Below are 15,103 nucleotides of genomic sequence, written 5' to 3'. Positions count from 1 at the left end.
ATGTAGCATTTGGTTTCTAATCTAAACTATCCAAAATAATCAGAGGGGTAGCTGTGTTAGTCTGGATCTGTAAATGCGGCAACGAGTTCTGTGGCACCTTAAAGACTAACAAACGTAGTGGAGCATGAGCTTTTGTGGGTGAATGCATCCGAAGAAGTGGGTATTCACCCACAAAAGCTCATGCTCCAATACGTTTGTTAGTTTATAAGGTGCCACAGAACTCTTTGCTGCTTATCCAAAATAATGCTTCTCTAGCTACTCTCTTCTCCTTCTTATTGCTTCTATCTGTTTCTACACTGTGGCTGAAGGAAATTATGGGTGTTTTGCAAACTTTCACAGAAATCAGTTGAAGAGATACACCCCAATATGTGTATAGGTATCTAGAGTGTATTTCAAAAATATCGTTGACGGACACTGTAAAGGTAAGGTGCTCTATTCTTTCACTCCTCAGTCAGGAAAGATGAAAGAGAAGGAAAGAAGGGACTTATCTGAAGTGGTCACAAGAAATATCTGCTATCATCTAACAAAAAGAAAGAGAAAAGAAAGAAAATAAAAATAACCTATCATTGTTTGAATCCATGCTGCTTGGCTGCAGCATGGAAAATCCTGGGATCAATAAGTAAAAAGAATGAAAAAGTACAAATGTTGATGTATCTACTGGGTATATAGTATTGGCTGAAATGTCTCCTAAATAGCTGACTGACCTGAGACATATGTGCATCATGGCTGGAACCCAGGTACTTGGCAGCAATGTCTGTGATGAAGTCAGCATCACAAATGGATGATATGTTCATGCTCAGGGGCTGTTTCCTATTTCTATAGACCTGTGGGAAAAAGCTATAATGATTAGGTGCATGAGGTCAGAGCTATAGGGAACTTAGCTAAGAAGCAAGGGTTTTCCTTAATTTTCTGTTGCTGAGTGAATGAAAACCTATAGTATGCAATGTATGGTTCAGAATAAAGAATCATAACATTGTCTAACTACAGTATTAACATGGCATGCTCACCTGTGAAATGACCCACTGAGTGATTACTTTGAGAGGCTGAAGGGACTAGCATGACTTTGCCTTGTGATATTTTCCTGCTTCTCAGGTAACAATCACAAAACTCAATGATGACACTACCAAACAAAGGAAAACACCAAATACAACACTATCTACCAGTCACGGTCTGAAAACAGCCTTCTCATCTCTTTGCTCAGCATTACTAAAGGAGAGAAGGTGTTTGACAACATGCTCATATGACACACGACATAGATAGTTACTATTTAGGTTATCTGAACATCCTTCCCTCGCTTGCTTGCTATTGAGCCTACGGTACCTACAAGTGCTATGACGAAATCAGAGAGTAGTCAGTGTACAATGTGTGTTCACATTATTGAAATTAACCAGTGGAGATGTCCATAGATACTGTACGCTGCTTACTATGGTAATTTTCCTCATTTGTAAGGTAGAAAATAAAATGACATTTACAGAGTTTTTCATGTAGCAAAATTTATTTCTAGAGCCTGTAACTAAGCACTCATCTGCTACAGTGTATTTATAATAACAAAGATAAAAGTATTTTTATTAATTTGGGGGTTTGTTTTAATCACAATTATGATTTCCAGATAACCTCTCAGAAAACATGGAACCTTCTGAACAAATAACTACTTACTACAAATGTACACATATCTAAACAGGTTCGAAGCGGTGCATCTGCTCTTTGATGTCTTTTGTGATGACGAAAGTGGCAGCTTTTATGGAAGAGGGAAAACGGAAAGTGTGTTGGCTGCATATAACATGAGCCAAGCAAACATGCATCTAAATACTAGACAGCCATCAATTAAGTAATAGTACAGCAACATTTACACTGTTCTTACCCTACCTTGCATAGCTGCTGGTACAAGGTAGGCTTGGCTTGAAGACTTTCAATATGAGGTTAGAATAAAACAGTGAAAATGAAAATACCACCAAGCCGCAGCCCCCAATAGAAGAGTAAAATGAATGTTCTCCCACCTGCTGTTTTAACTGATGCACTAATCTGTCTTTCTCTCGTTTAAGAGCCATTACTTCCTCTTGAGTCTTCTTCTTCTTTGAAGCAGACAGTTCAAGCAAGGCAATGTTTGCATCTTTTTCACTGATTGCAGCAAGCAGTGCTTCCTGCCTGATAAAATAAAATACAAAAATACTATTGTTTCAAATAAATCAGAAAACACTTAGGAATATTTCTTGTAAGTAATATTTGAAAAATCATTTACACTTTGAATAGTCATCCAGTTGCAAATTGTGGCAGGTGTCATAAAATCATGAAAAGACTACGTGCCAACAAATTAATAGAACGGCCTCTCACTTGATCCAAATATTTCACGACATTTAGCTGAATACACGTATTACATTATATAATGCAATTTTTAGCAATGTTTCTTTGAATTCTGTCATGTTAGAAACAGTCTTGGACATGTTTCAGAGTAGCAGCCGTGTTAGTCTGTATCCGCAAAAAAAAAACTAACAAATTTATTTTAGCATGAGCTTTCGTGAGCTAAAGCTCACTTCTTCGGATGCATAGAATGGAACACACAGACAGGAGATATTTATACATACAGAGAACATGAAAAGGTGGAAGTATGCATACCAACAGGCAGAGTCTAATCAATTGAGATGAGCTATCGTTTTAAAACAGACTTTGCTTAATCCAAGTAAGCTTGTCACTAAAAAATTCATATTAGAAATACCTAACAAGAAAGACTTAAATGCTACAAATTAAATATATTTTTCAATCAGTTCTTTATCTCTGCCTCCTGGAGATTTAACCATACAAATGACAGGTCTCTGGAACTTCCTCTCATTTACTCAACATTTTCCTATTATTTATAAGCACCACACAGGATCTGTTTTTAAATTATCAGTGAGTACCATAATACAAGAGTAATTTTCTGGCAAAAGGTGAAAATGATGAAACATGGACTTCACGGTTACTCCCTCTCTTTCTCTCTCTCTCTCTCCTCTTTCCTCTTAATTCATGCTTGGGAGCCATTTGCATGTGCCAACCATGGCATTAATTAAAATAATCCTGCAGTGGAGATGCAGGGAGTCATGAAGGGATGTGGAAGGGTCTTACTCCCCCTTACATTCCTAAGCATCCTTGAAGTAAAGACCGCAATCTTTCCCTTAGTTTCTTAAATAATAAGAAGAATGTATTAGATTTGTGCAATGAGAGAAACAAAATATTCCAGTTCAGAAAAAACACATACTACATAAAAGCTTTTAGAATAGAATGTTATGGCCTATGCCTTCCTCCAGAAATACGTAAGCTCATGAGAAAAAATAAACATGGATAAATGAGTCATAAATTAACCCTAAGCTCCACCTGTTAATAGCTGTAAGAATATGGCTCATGAACTTCATACAAGGTAAGGTAAGAGGCTGGAAATTTTATAGCCTCCAAGCTTACCAGCAAAAATGTCAAGGAAGCTATATCACTTTTATTTCAAAGTTTCTAATGTATTAATGTAAATATTTAGAGGACAATATTTCTGATGGAGCCAAAGAAAAACAACCCATATATTCTGCTCTCAAAGTTATGAGATATGGATTAATTTTAGATAAACAATTTCATTTTATACATAGACTTAAAATTCTCATTTATTATTCTGCCTGTTCATTATAACCAAAGTTTCTTTGTTTTTAATTCTATTTTTTTATAAATGGTGCATAGAAGGATGCCATATTCTCCAACAGTCTTTGTTTAAGTACAAAGTGACATTAGAAAAGCTAGTTTTAAAATTACTATTTTTTTATCACAAAGATGTTATGCAAAAGCATTGTGTATCCAGATTTTTCAATAAGTTTTTAATGGACTTATAATAATAATAATTATTTTAATGTGCTATTTGTACTTAAATAATGTAATTATTTTAATATGCTTAGTTCCCTTAGATGATCCCAGACTTTAAGTGCATTGGAATAGAAAAAAACTGATTTGCAGTAGCTCATCTTCCCATCCTGTCCTAAATAGAGAATATACACAAAAAGTCCAAATTTTCCTTCTTCTTGGTGGTTGGTTTTATTGGTAACTCAAACAACATGAAAAAAAAACCCCACTCTTCAGCCTCAGGTTTCTCCCTGTAAGACTTTCTTATTTCAGCTCCTACTTTCCTCAGAATGACAGCAGGACTCCCTCAAGTAACTTTGCTGGAGATAACAAGAGCCATCCAACAGCAAGAGCCAGCAATAAGTATTCTGCATCTTTAAAGGCACAGAAAAATATATTCTATTATTGTATCAGAGGGGTAGCCGTGTTAGTCTGGATCTGTAAAAGCAGCGAAGAGTCCTGTGGCACCTTGTCCTGCTTCTATTATTGTAGAATATATTCCCCTTCTAAAGTTAAATTGGACAAAATATGTGATTATATGAAATCAGCTAAGCTTAATGATTTGATTGTTCAGTTGATAACAGACATTTTTATTACCATATATAAAAAACGGTTACTCACCCTTTTTGTAACTGTTGTTCTTTGAGATGTGTTGCTCATATCTATTCCAGTTAGGTCTGTGCGCACGCCATGTGCATGGCTGTTGGAACTTTTCCCTAGCAGCTACTCATCAGGCCGGCTGTGGAGCCCCCTGGTTTGGCACTGGTATGGCACTCTATATATGATCCTGCTGGCCTGACCCTCTTCAGTTCCTTCTTGCTGGCTACTCTGACAGAGGGGAAGGTGGTAGGGGGGAATGGAATAGTTATGAGCAACACATCTCGAAGAACAACAGTTACAAAAAGGGTGTATAACTGCTTTTTCTTCTTCGAGTGCTTGCTCATATCAATTCCAGTTAGGTGACTTCCAAGCCGTACCTTGGAGGTGGGGTCAGAGTCAAGGTATTGCAGATTGAAGAACCACTCTGCCAAAGGCCGCATCGTTCTGAGATTGGTGGACGATGGCGTAGTGCACCATAAAGGTGTACACTGAAGACCACGAGGCAGTCCTGCAGATCTCCTGAAGAGGTACGTGGGCCAAGAAGGCTGTCAACAAGGTTTGCACCCTCGTGGAGTGAGACGTAATGGCATGTGGAGGAACCTTTGCCAAGTCATAACAAGCGTGAATACATGCTGTGATCCAGGATGAGATCAGCAGAAGGTCGAACACTTCCTGTTGGCCTGTGTGGCGAACAGGTCGATTCAGGGAAATCCCCAACTGTGGAAGATTGAGTGGATGATGTCCAGATGAATCGACCACTCGTGCATAAGGAACTGTCTGCTCAGGCTGTCCATCAGCACGTTCTGAATGCTCGGCAAGTATGAAGCTTGGAGAAGGATGGAGTGGGCTAGACAAAATTCCCACAGTAGGAGGGCTTCCTGACAGAGAGGAGACCATCAGGCTCTGGCTTGCCTGTTTATACAAAACATAGCCGGGGTATTGTCCATGAGCACCGCTACACAGTGACCCTGAAAGCGGGGCAGAAACACTTGGCACGCAAGGTGGACTGCCATGAGCTCTTTGATGTTGATATGAAGAGTCAATTCCTCTACTTGTCATAAGCTCTGAGTTGTCAGGCTTGCAAGATGCACTCCCCAACCCAGTGCAGATGCGTCTATTACCAGAGTCAAGGTGGGCTGGGGAAGGTGGAAAGGGACCCTGGTGCTCACCATGCAGGGGTCGAACCACCATCATAGGAAATTGAGGGTAGGCCTTGGAACGGTCAGCACCATGTCCAGACTGTCATGGTCCGGGTGATACACGGACGCGAGCCATGCTTGCAGAGGCCTGAGTTGCAATCTGGCATGCTGCACCACATAGGTGCAGGATGCAATGTGGCCCAGCAGCCTGAGGCACTGCCTCACCATGGTGATAGGAAACCTGCAAAGGCTGCTGATTATCTGTGAGAGGGCAAGATGCCACGCCTCTGGGAGGAATGCTCTCGCTTGATTGGCATTGAGAACTGCCCCGAAGAACTCTATTCTTGGAGTCGGAGCGAGGATGGATTTGCTGATGTTGAGAATGATGCCTAAGTGTTCGAACGTGTCTTTGACCATTTGCACCTGCGATTCTACCTGCTAACGAGAGTACCTTAGAGGTACAGTCATCCAGGTAAGGGTAGACATGCACATGTTGGCCGTGAAGGAAGACTGCCACGACTGCCGTGCTTTTGGTGAAGACACAGGGAGCCGTGTATAGACCGAATGGGAGAGCTGTGAATTGATAATGTACCTTACCACAAAGCAGAGGAACTGTCTGTGAGATGGGGTGATAGATATGTGAAAATAGGAATCCTTCATATCGAGGGTGGCGTACCAGACTCCCGGATCCAGAGAAGGGATGACTGTGCTCAAAGAGACTATGCGGAACTTCAGGCTGACAATGAACTTGTTGAGTTCCCTCAGGTCCAGAATTGGCCTTAGGCCTCCCTTTGCTTTGGGGATGAGGAAGTAACGGGAGTAGAAACCCTTGCCTTTGAGCTCCTGGGGCACCTCTTCCACTGCTCCTAGAGCGAGGAGGGTTTGAACCTCCTAGATGAGAAATTGCTTGAGAGAGGGGTCCCTGAAGAGGGACGGGCAAGGGGGATGCGAGGGTGGGAAGGAGCAGAAGTGGATAAAATATTCTGCCTCTACTGTGCGGAGCACCCACCGGTCCGATGTAATAAGGGACCATGCACAGTAGAAGCAGGATAGACGGTTCAGGAAGGGAGGATAACTGTCCAGGTTGTGGACTGGTAATCCGTCCTTGTGTGCACCTTCAAAAGTGGCGCTTAGGGCCCGGAGGCTGGCTTGGACTGACCCTGGCCCTGCCCAGGAGGCGGCGCGATGGCCTATGCCGACTATAACCACTCCTCCTGCTGGAGAAGTCCTGTCTGAGCCTAGCGGGGAAAGACCGCTGCCGGATGGCCTATGGTTTGAAAGACTTCCTTTGGGTCACTGGGATATGTATGCCGAGGGACTTAATGGTGTTACGGGAGTCCTTCAGGCTATGAAGTCTAGAGTTTGTCTGCTCAGAAAACAGGCTCCGTCCGTAGAACGGGAGGTCCTGAATTGTTTGCTGAACTTCCAGGGGGAGACCTGAGGACTGGAGCCAGGCATTGCGTCTCATCGCAATACCCGATGCCAGGTTATGCACTGCAGAGTTCGCAGCATCCAAAGAACCCTGGAGGGAAGTCTGGGCTACGATTCTTCCCTCCTCAGCGATGGCCCCCAGTTCAGCCCTTGACTCAGACGGGAGAAGCTCTTTGAACTTTTGAACTGCAGACCACGAGTTATAACTGTACCGGCTCAGGATCTCAAGCTGGTTAGCGATCCGGAGAGAAAGGTCCCCTGTCGATTCTCCCAAACAAATCAAGGTGTTTAGCATCTCTTCATTTGGGCACGGGCTCCAGCTGACTCTGCCTCTTTTTTGTTACTCCCTCCACAACAAAGGAACATGGAGGCGAGTGAGTGAAAAGATATTCATACCCTTTAGTAGGGACAAAGTACTTCCGTTCGGCTCCTTTGGCTGTAGGGAGAATTGAGGAAGGCATTTGCCAAATAGTTTTAGCATTAGACTGGATAGTCTTTAGCATGGGTAAGGCCACCCTAGACAGACCTTCTGGTGCCAGGATGTCCACCACATGGTCCTCGCCCTCTGCCACCTCCTCCACCTGGAGTTTCATATTTAGGGCCACCCTTCGAAGGAGTTCCTGCAAGGCCCTGTAGTCCATGGGTGGTGGACCGGATGTGGAGGTACCCACCACTGCCTCGTCAGGAGGGGACGAGGAAGACGCCACTGGCAGGACTGGTTCCGTGGCGGCCTCCAGATCCTCTGGGATGAGTTCCTCCTGAGCGCCGGGTGTAGCTTCTAATGGGAGTGGGGTTGGATCCGAGTTTTGTGACGGATCCTGGGGCAGGCAGCTGATGGTTGCCTCAGGGAGGCGAGACCCTAAACGGGATGGTGGGGGAGGCACCTTGGGCCTGATGGTACACCCACAGGGCCCAGAATTGCCAGTGAGGTTGCCAGTGGGGCACTGAAACGTCCTGTCTAAGACTTCCCAGCCTGGATCTGGGCACTTCCAATGCCCCTGATGCTCTGCCTGACCTGAAGAGGCTGACCTCGAGTGGGAAAGCCAAGGGGGGGCAGTGTGGGACTTCTCCACAGAGGCCTCCTCCTTCTCAAATGGACGGGATGAGTGCCGTGGGGAATAATGAGGGCAGGATGGTGACCAGCGGTATTGCTATGGGGAACGGTGGTGAGGTGCGGAGCGGTGCCGGGAGGTCCACTGGTGCTGCGAGGTGGGGGTCCGCCTTGGTGGAGAGTGGTGCCATGATGTAGAACGGTACCGCAATCGAGGCCCTTGCAAAAACAGGGGCTGTTGTCCAGAACAAGATCTGGAATGGTGCCATGAACAGGACCGGTGCCGTCCTGGGGAGCGGTGCCGAGATGAGGTGTGGTGCCATGATGTGGTGCAGTATCGCTGCATAGAGCAGTGCTGGTCGGTTGAGCAACGACTGGGAAGTGCAGTCCAAGGTAGATGCGAGCAATGCCATTAGGTCACAGATTGGGATCTGGACCTCGAGCGGGACCATGACCTATCAGCTGACGACCACCTTGAGTGGGAACGGCTCAGAGGGTTGGGGCTGCGAGACCAGTGCTGCGAGTCATACCGGTGCTGTGAGTCAGACCGGTGCGGGGCATATGTATGGTGCCGGGACTCAGAGCGGCACTGGGACTCAGAGTGGTGTCGAGACTCCGAGCGACGTGGAGATCCTGGTCGGGGGGCAGATGGCCCGAACACAGCCAGTTTACCTCTTAAAGGTGTCATGTCTCGAGGTAGTGGAGGCCTCTAGACTGGAGACTTGGGCGCTGTCATTTCGATAAGCCCCCTAGTGGCCTCAAAAGTGTCCAATGTGCAGGGTAGCGTGACTTCCTCCACCTTCAGCCGCAGGGAGTCCAGGAGCGTGGGGCTTCCTGGAAAGACGTGGAGGTTGAGCCTGACCGGAGAGTCTGTCGGCCGTAGGCCCATGCTCTGCAGCATGCCCTGCTGAGGCTGTGGTTTCTGAATCAGGCTGTTGTGGAGGCTTGTCCTTGGCCTGCTTCTTATGGGCAGCTGGTGAATGGGAGCAGTGCTGAGAGGAATGCTTCTGAGCCCCGGTAGACTGCCGACCCCTGGGAGGGCATACCGAGTCTTTTTTCAGTGCCGCGGATGGCACCATCAGAGGAGCGCTCCGCACCGAGGAGCTCAGGGCTGGGTCTTGCTGCAGACAGAGGGCAGACTCCACGAGGAGTTGTTTTAAACGAATGTCCCTCTCCTTTCTAGTGTGAGGCTTGAAGGCTTTGCAGATCTTGCACTTATCTGCTTGATGGGCTTCTCCCAGACACCGGAGATAGGAGTCGTGGGGGTCGCCCGTGGGCATAGGCTTGGTGCAGAAGCTACAGGGTTTGAAGCCCTGGGATGGCATGCCCCAAGCCCCGTGGGGCACTTGTTGAAGGGGAAAAAAACCCAACCACTAAAGACTACAATTAACAACTAGAGGAGAACAATTAACTAACAATGGGTAACTATATAGAAAGATAAGCAGAAGAGCAAGGGATTAGTGGCGCACTTGCAAGCAAGAGACCACTGTTCCAACAACCGTCACTGACGGTAAGAAGGAACTGAAGGGGGGTCGGGCCAGCAGGGTCATATATAGAGCGCCATACCGGTGCCAATCCAGGGGACTCCACAGCCAGCCCGACGGGTAGCTGCTAGGGAAAACTTTCTGACAGCCGTGCACGCGGCATGCGCACATACCTAACTGGAATTGATATGAGCAATCACTCAAAGAAGAACTAAAATTACAAACAAAAATTGGTCATACGTTTCCATAATGTCCAATGGTTTATGTTAACTAAAAGAATATTTCTGAAATGGTCAGGTTTTTTTGTTAGCTTCCATTGAGCAACCAATTTTTGTCAGTATCTTGAACAGTCCTTTAAGACAGCTTTGCTGTATTAGCCTTGCTTTCAGGATATCTAGAATAAAAATTTGCATTGTTTACTACATTAATGCTAATGGGCTCAAACCCTATTGTTTTATTATTTGTTGCTATTACAGTAGATACATCAGATGAAGATCAAGGTATAAACTGAATTGTACTAAAACAAAAAAGAAATAATTTATCATTTCGGCTTGATGCCGAAAGATGAATTCTGCAATCACATATTTAGTTCAAATGGTTCCATGTTAGAATTACAAATCTACTAATAATTGAGTTCCCATACCTAGAACTTCTAATAGGAAGCACAATATATAATCACTGTTGGGATGTACAATTGACGAAGTTGACAGAATGGTCAGAATAGAAACCTAACAAACTCAGGCTCACTATGGACTAGGTGGTAATATCTCAGATTTCCCAGTGGTTCTTAAATCTGGTTAAATTAGAAGTTAAGATATGTAGATACAGTTACATATTCTCTAGTAGGCTTCACTTTAAATATTTGCCAGCCGGTGGGTTTCACATTTTCAGTTGCTGCATTGTCATATTTTACTAAGTGTAATGCAGAGTTTACCCAGCTGTAAAAGAAGAGGACTCTCTCAAAGAATCATGTGGAGAATGAAAATGTTAGGTCAACATCAAGGGATAATTTTTTTGTCAACTGCTAAGGAAACCAAATAAGCTGCTGTAGTGAATCTTTATATTTCCTCCAGAATTTAACTGGCAGTGAGGCCCCAAATCTGAATAGGGAGCAAGGGCAGTCACAGGTCTTGGTAAATTTGGTAACATTCAGACAACTGACAACTGACAGTTTACTCATATTTTTCTTTATTTTTTCACCTGCTAAAAATGCCTTATGTACTTTCGACCATAGAAGTGTGAGGGGTTTTTAACACTATACATCCCCACTTTTAACAAGCAAATGGATATACACACACACACACACAAAGGAAAAGAAAAGAAAAAAAAAAAAGAAAAGAAAAGAAAAGAAAAAATCTTCTGAATATCAAGGGAGCAATCCAACAAACATTGCCAAGTCTGCACTCTGGGTCCTCCAACCAGGGCCGGCTCCAGACCCCAGCGCGCCAAGCGCGTGCTTGGGGCGGCATGCCGCGGGGGGCGCTCTGCCTGTCGCCGGGAGGGCGGCAGGCAGCTCCGGTGGACCTCCCGCAGGCATGCCTGCGGATGCTCCACAGGAGCTGCGGGACCAGCGGACCCTCCGCAGGCATGTCTGCAGGAGGTCCACCGGAGCCGCGGGACCGGCGACCGCCAGAGCGCCCCCCGCAGCGTGCCGCCGTGCTTGGGGCGGCGAAATCGCTAGAGCCGCCCCTGCCTCCTACTCAGTTGACGCCCAGACATGCAGACCTACAGCAGTGATTCATAACCCGTGGGTTCTGTCTACGCCCACCCACCCCCACACACACAAGGGTATGAAAGGCAATCTAAGGAGGTTGCAAGGCATTGACAATTTTTTTACAATCTAAAAAACCCCAAAATCTTGATTCCCCAATTTCCCTTGCTCTCAATGTCAACTATTTTCTGTCAACCTCTCAAAACATGCACAAAAAAGTATAGAGTTAACACTGTTATCCTTGATACATTTTTACATTAAACATTAGAGAATTGTGAACGTTTTTGACTTTGAATAAGAGGTCACCAACCTGAAAAGGCTGAAAGAGCATAAACTCTGCTGATGCCTTTTCACTGGGACTAAGAGACATAGATCATGCATGATTTGAATAGTGACACAGTAACGATCCCAAGGTATACAATCCAATTGCATTTGACCAGGAGTTTTGGCTAACCAAAGATTAGTTAATCTGATTGGACTATATATTCTACCAAAGATAACATTTGATTACTCTCTCGACTACTTAAATCAACAAGCAAGCAGTAGTTCAAAACAATATGCATTATCGTGACATATATCACTACAATCATTGAGGTTAAAAAAAAAACAAGAGCCAGACTATGACAGACCTTTATACAGGCATATATAGGGACACTAGAAACTTTCCCCATCTTTGTGTGGCCCATGCTGTGCGGTCCTAATGCCACTGCAGTCCCTGCACTCAGACTCCATTAAATTCCAGGAAGAAACATCTTTAAAAAATAGGATATTGGCTGTTTTACTAATTTATTTTAAGTGAAGTGAACTGAGTGTTCATGGGAGAGGCCAGATGGACAGCCTTGGAGCCTAAAGTTCTCTGTTGTTTCATAGAACATGTGAAGCTCCGACAGCAGCTGTGAAAAATTCACCACACTACCTTGCCAAAGAGCTGAAATCTCCTCTGAAGGGAACTCTGAGACTGAGAGGGCAGTTCAGCCTATTAAACCTGGCCTCTCTGCGAAAAAGTGTCAATAAGGATGGTAACTACTGTCACTGTAGCTGTGGGATTTTAAAGCCATGAAACAAGGAATTAAGCTGCAATTTATTTCATATTCACTATCAAAACAGCCATTAGACGGTAATGACTTCCTCATTAACAACATGGACTAAATTTGATTCAGTGACCTAAAAAGATGGGAAGCTCCATATATAAATCTCCCAAGTCAGAGATGTACCGTACTAGAAATTAAAGCCTACAGTGTACGCCCTCTGAACATATAACTTGAAAATTAGGGCTTGAATGGCACTGAGTACAACATACAGTCTGATACACTCTCCTACTCACAAAGTTAAAAGCATCAGCATCATTTATCATTCTTAATTACATCCCAAATCAGCAAAAGTAGTAAATATCATAATATAGTTCTATAGAGATGTTATCACTTATTGCAGCTAAAATGTCTCCTTAGTGTTTAAATAAACAATAGTAATAAAAATACATTTTAAAATAATTTATTAGAGCAGTGCATTTAAAAACATTCTCCAGCATTAATATTTACAGAGAGCAATCCTTTTTGCTAATAGTAGCTTGTCCCCGTGCCCCCAAACTAATCTATTACATAAATATTGGAGTAATATTTCTAACATCAAGAAAAGTTTATCCAGCCTTACATGGTCAAATTAGAAAAATCTCTAAATTAACAAAATAGTCCTTAAATACATCAGCATTTTCTTCCAATTTTAATAATAATTCCTTCTTATTAGTATTGCACTTTGAATCCCTTTTATCCATGTAAGGAATTCATTCTTGCCATTCCTCCAAAAAACAAAACAAAAAACAAAATAACCAAAATGCAGATGATTACTAGAGAAAAATACTGCTGAAGATGCAGCTAAAATATCAAAATCTGGTTGTGCATTACAGTTACATGATGGCGGTGAGAAGGGAGGGCAGTGACATCCTGAGACTTCACACTCCCTTTGACGGGTGACTGCAAAGTCCTATGGAGTCTTGCAGCTGATCAGCTCCCAAGCCAGCCAACTGGATAAAAAGACAGTGACTGCAACAGTGTCTTCATTATTGCACTTGCCTGACAGATTCACTCAGACTATCTGACAATGAGAATTTTAGGACACTGGGGAGAGTCGTTTGTTGATTTGGGAAGTTTTGTGGAGGTTTGTCTACTTTAACTTATTTTTGTTTTCTATATTACAGTTTAGGGCCTAATTGTGCAACCTTTGTTCATGCTGAATAGTAATTATTCAAGCAAGTAGTCGCACTGAAGTCAGTGTCTTCCAACACTATTTATTTGAGTAAATACTACTCAGTGTAAGGGTTGCAGAATCAGGCCCCTAGAAGGAGGAGATAGTTTATGTGTTTAAAACTAATTTCCTATCTGTGCATCTACAGTCATTTTTTGTCACGTATTCATGAGCTATTTGAAACATTTTGGACCCCATTCAAGAACAAGGTAAGTCTTGAGGATATGCAAGTTTTTATGCAAATTATGGTCAGAGTAATTAGAGAAGGAAATGACTTCTTAGAGCATAAAGTTCATTCCTCAGAAATGGCAGTATGCAGTGCTCCACCCAGAGACATGTATCAGTTATTAAAATTATAATACAGTGGATTTTACACAAAAGGCACAGTACTTTAAAAAGTTGTACAACCTGCCTTTTTTGTGTAACTGATCAAAAAAAATTCTTAGCAATGGATGAACTGACTTAGATACTAAATTCAAGCTGAATCTTTACTGAAAGCCTAAACTAAAACTTTTGAGGGTCAAGAAGTTTACTTTTAATTTTTGGGCACCTCTGTGCTCTGGTTCCATCCTGGATCAGAAATGGAAGTACCCGAATACTATGAGCATTGCAAAGCTTGTTTTATTTCCAGCATGGTTGGCAGCAGATTCTGAAATCTCATGTATCAGTCTTGTTTCCACTCCTACTTTACAGATCAAAAAAATTTCATATATATTCGGACACTGCATGTTTGAACCTGCAAAGTTTCTGAGATGTGTTGACTCCCTACTGAAATTCAACAAAATATATACAGTATCTAACCACTACTCTCTACTCAGTTTGAATATAGGTTACTATTGATTGAAAGATAATATATAACGTGAATAATTCATCTTGACAGTTATCTAATATGCACAGAAGAATAGGATTGCTAACTCTCATGTCTGAAATCTGCTTAAGTAAAAGTTTGTGTAGCATTTGGCAATACATTCACTTCAGTCATATACTTCTGTATATAGTCACAAACTACATTCAGAAGACATGTATTTTGGGCTATGGAGAGAAATCATAAGCAGTACATGATTACTTAAATGTTACTTAAAGGTTTAACATCAACAATGAAGCACAGTATTTGTTAACCTTATTAATATCGATAATATCTTACATTAATATATCAGCTTACTTTCCAAATCATCCCAAAGCGGTTTACAAACATTGGCCAAATTCAGAACTAGCATATGATGTGCTACTGGTTTGTAGGAATGCAACTGATTTCTGATGTTCTCAAAGTACTGTTGCATCCCAAGGGTGCAACTTGTGGGAATGTGTGTGTGATGACATTCTTCCATTTCAGTAAAATTATCAAAACATTAACACCCAATGCTAATTAGTACACTACAATTTTAAGAACATCTTCGGACAGAAGATATTGTTTGGATGAGGGACAGTTGGCTTAATCTCAACCTGTACAGAAACAATGTTGTGCTTCAGTATCAACAGTAGCATACAGAGGGTTTGTTGATAGTCCACTTGGACCCACAGTTTTGGTTAATACAGAGTATTTACGCTCTCACGTGCCCTTTTTAGGTGACAGACCCTCAATAAATTATCTTAA

General features: G+C 43.0%; 1 protein-coding gene across 8 annotated transcripts in view; it reads right to left on the bottom strand.

Annotated features, from left to right (window-relative positions):
* The window catches only part of ERC2 (ELKS/RAB6-interacting/CAST family member 2), an 829,394-nt gene that overhangs the window by 224,732 nt on the left and 589,559 nt on the right, over positions 1-15,103 (bottom strand). For 6 of the 8 annotated variants that reach the window (XM_045024524.1, XM_045024526.1, XM_045024525.1 and 3 more), the window contains 2 exons: positions 1,998-2,145; positions 705-824 (listed from right to left, as the gene is read on the bottom strand). In XM_045024524.1, coding sequence (XP_044880459.1) covers positions 705-824; positions 1,998-2,145 — 268 coding nt within the window. The remainder of the gene's footprint in view (positions 1-704; positions 825-1,997; positions 2,146-15,103) is intronic. The other 2 variants (XM_045024528.1, XM_045024529.1) reach the window with 1 other exon arrangement.

Source organism: Mauremys mutica, chromosome 7 (genome assembly GCF_020497125.1).
Source record: "Mauremys mutica isolate MM-2020 ecotype Southern chromosome 7, ASM2049712v1, whole genome shotgun sequence".
Taxonomy (NCBI): Eukaryota; Metazoa; Chordata; order Testudines; family Geoemydidae; genus Mauremys; species Mauremys mutica.
This window is presented reverse-complemented; position numbering and strand designations above follow the sequence as displayed.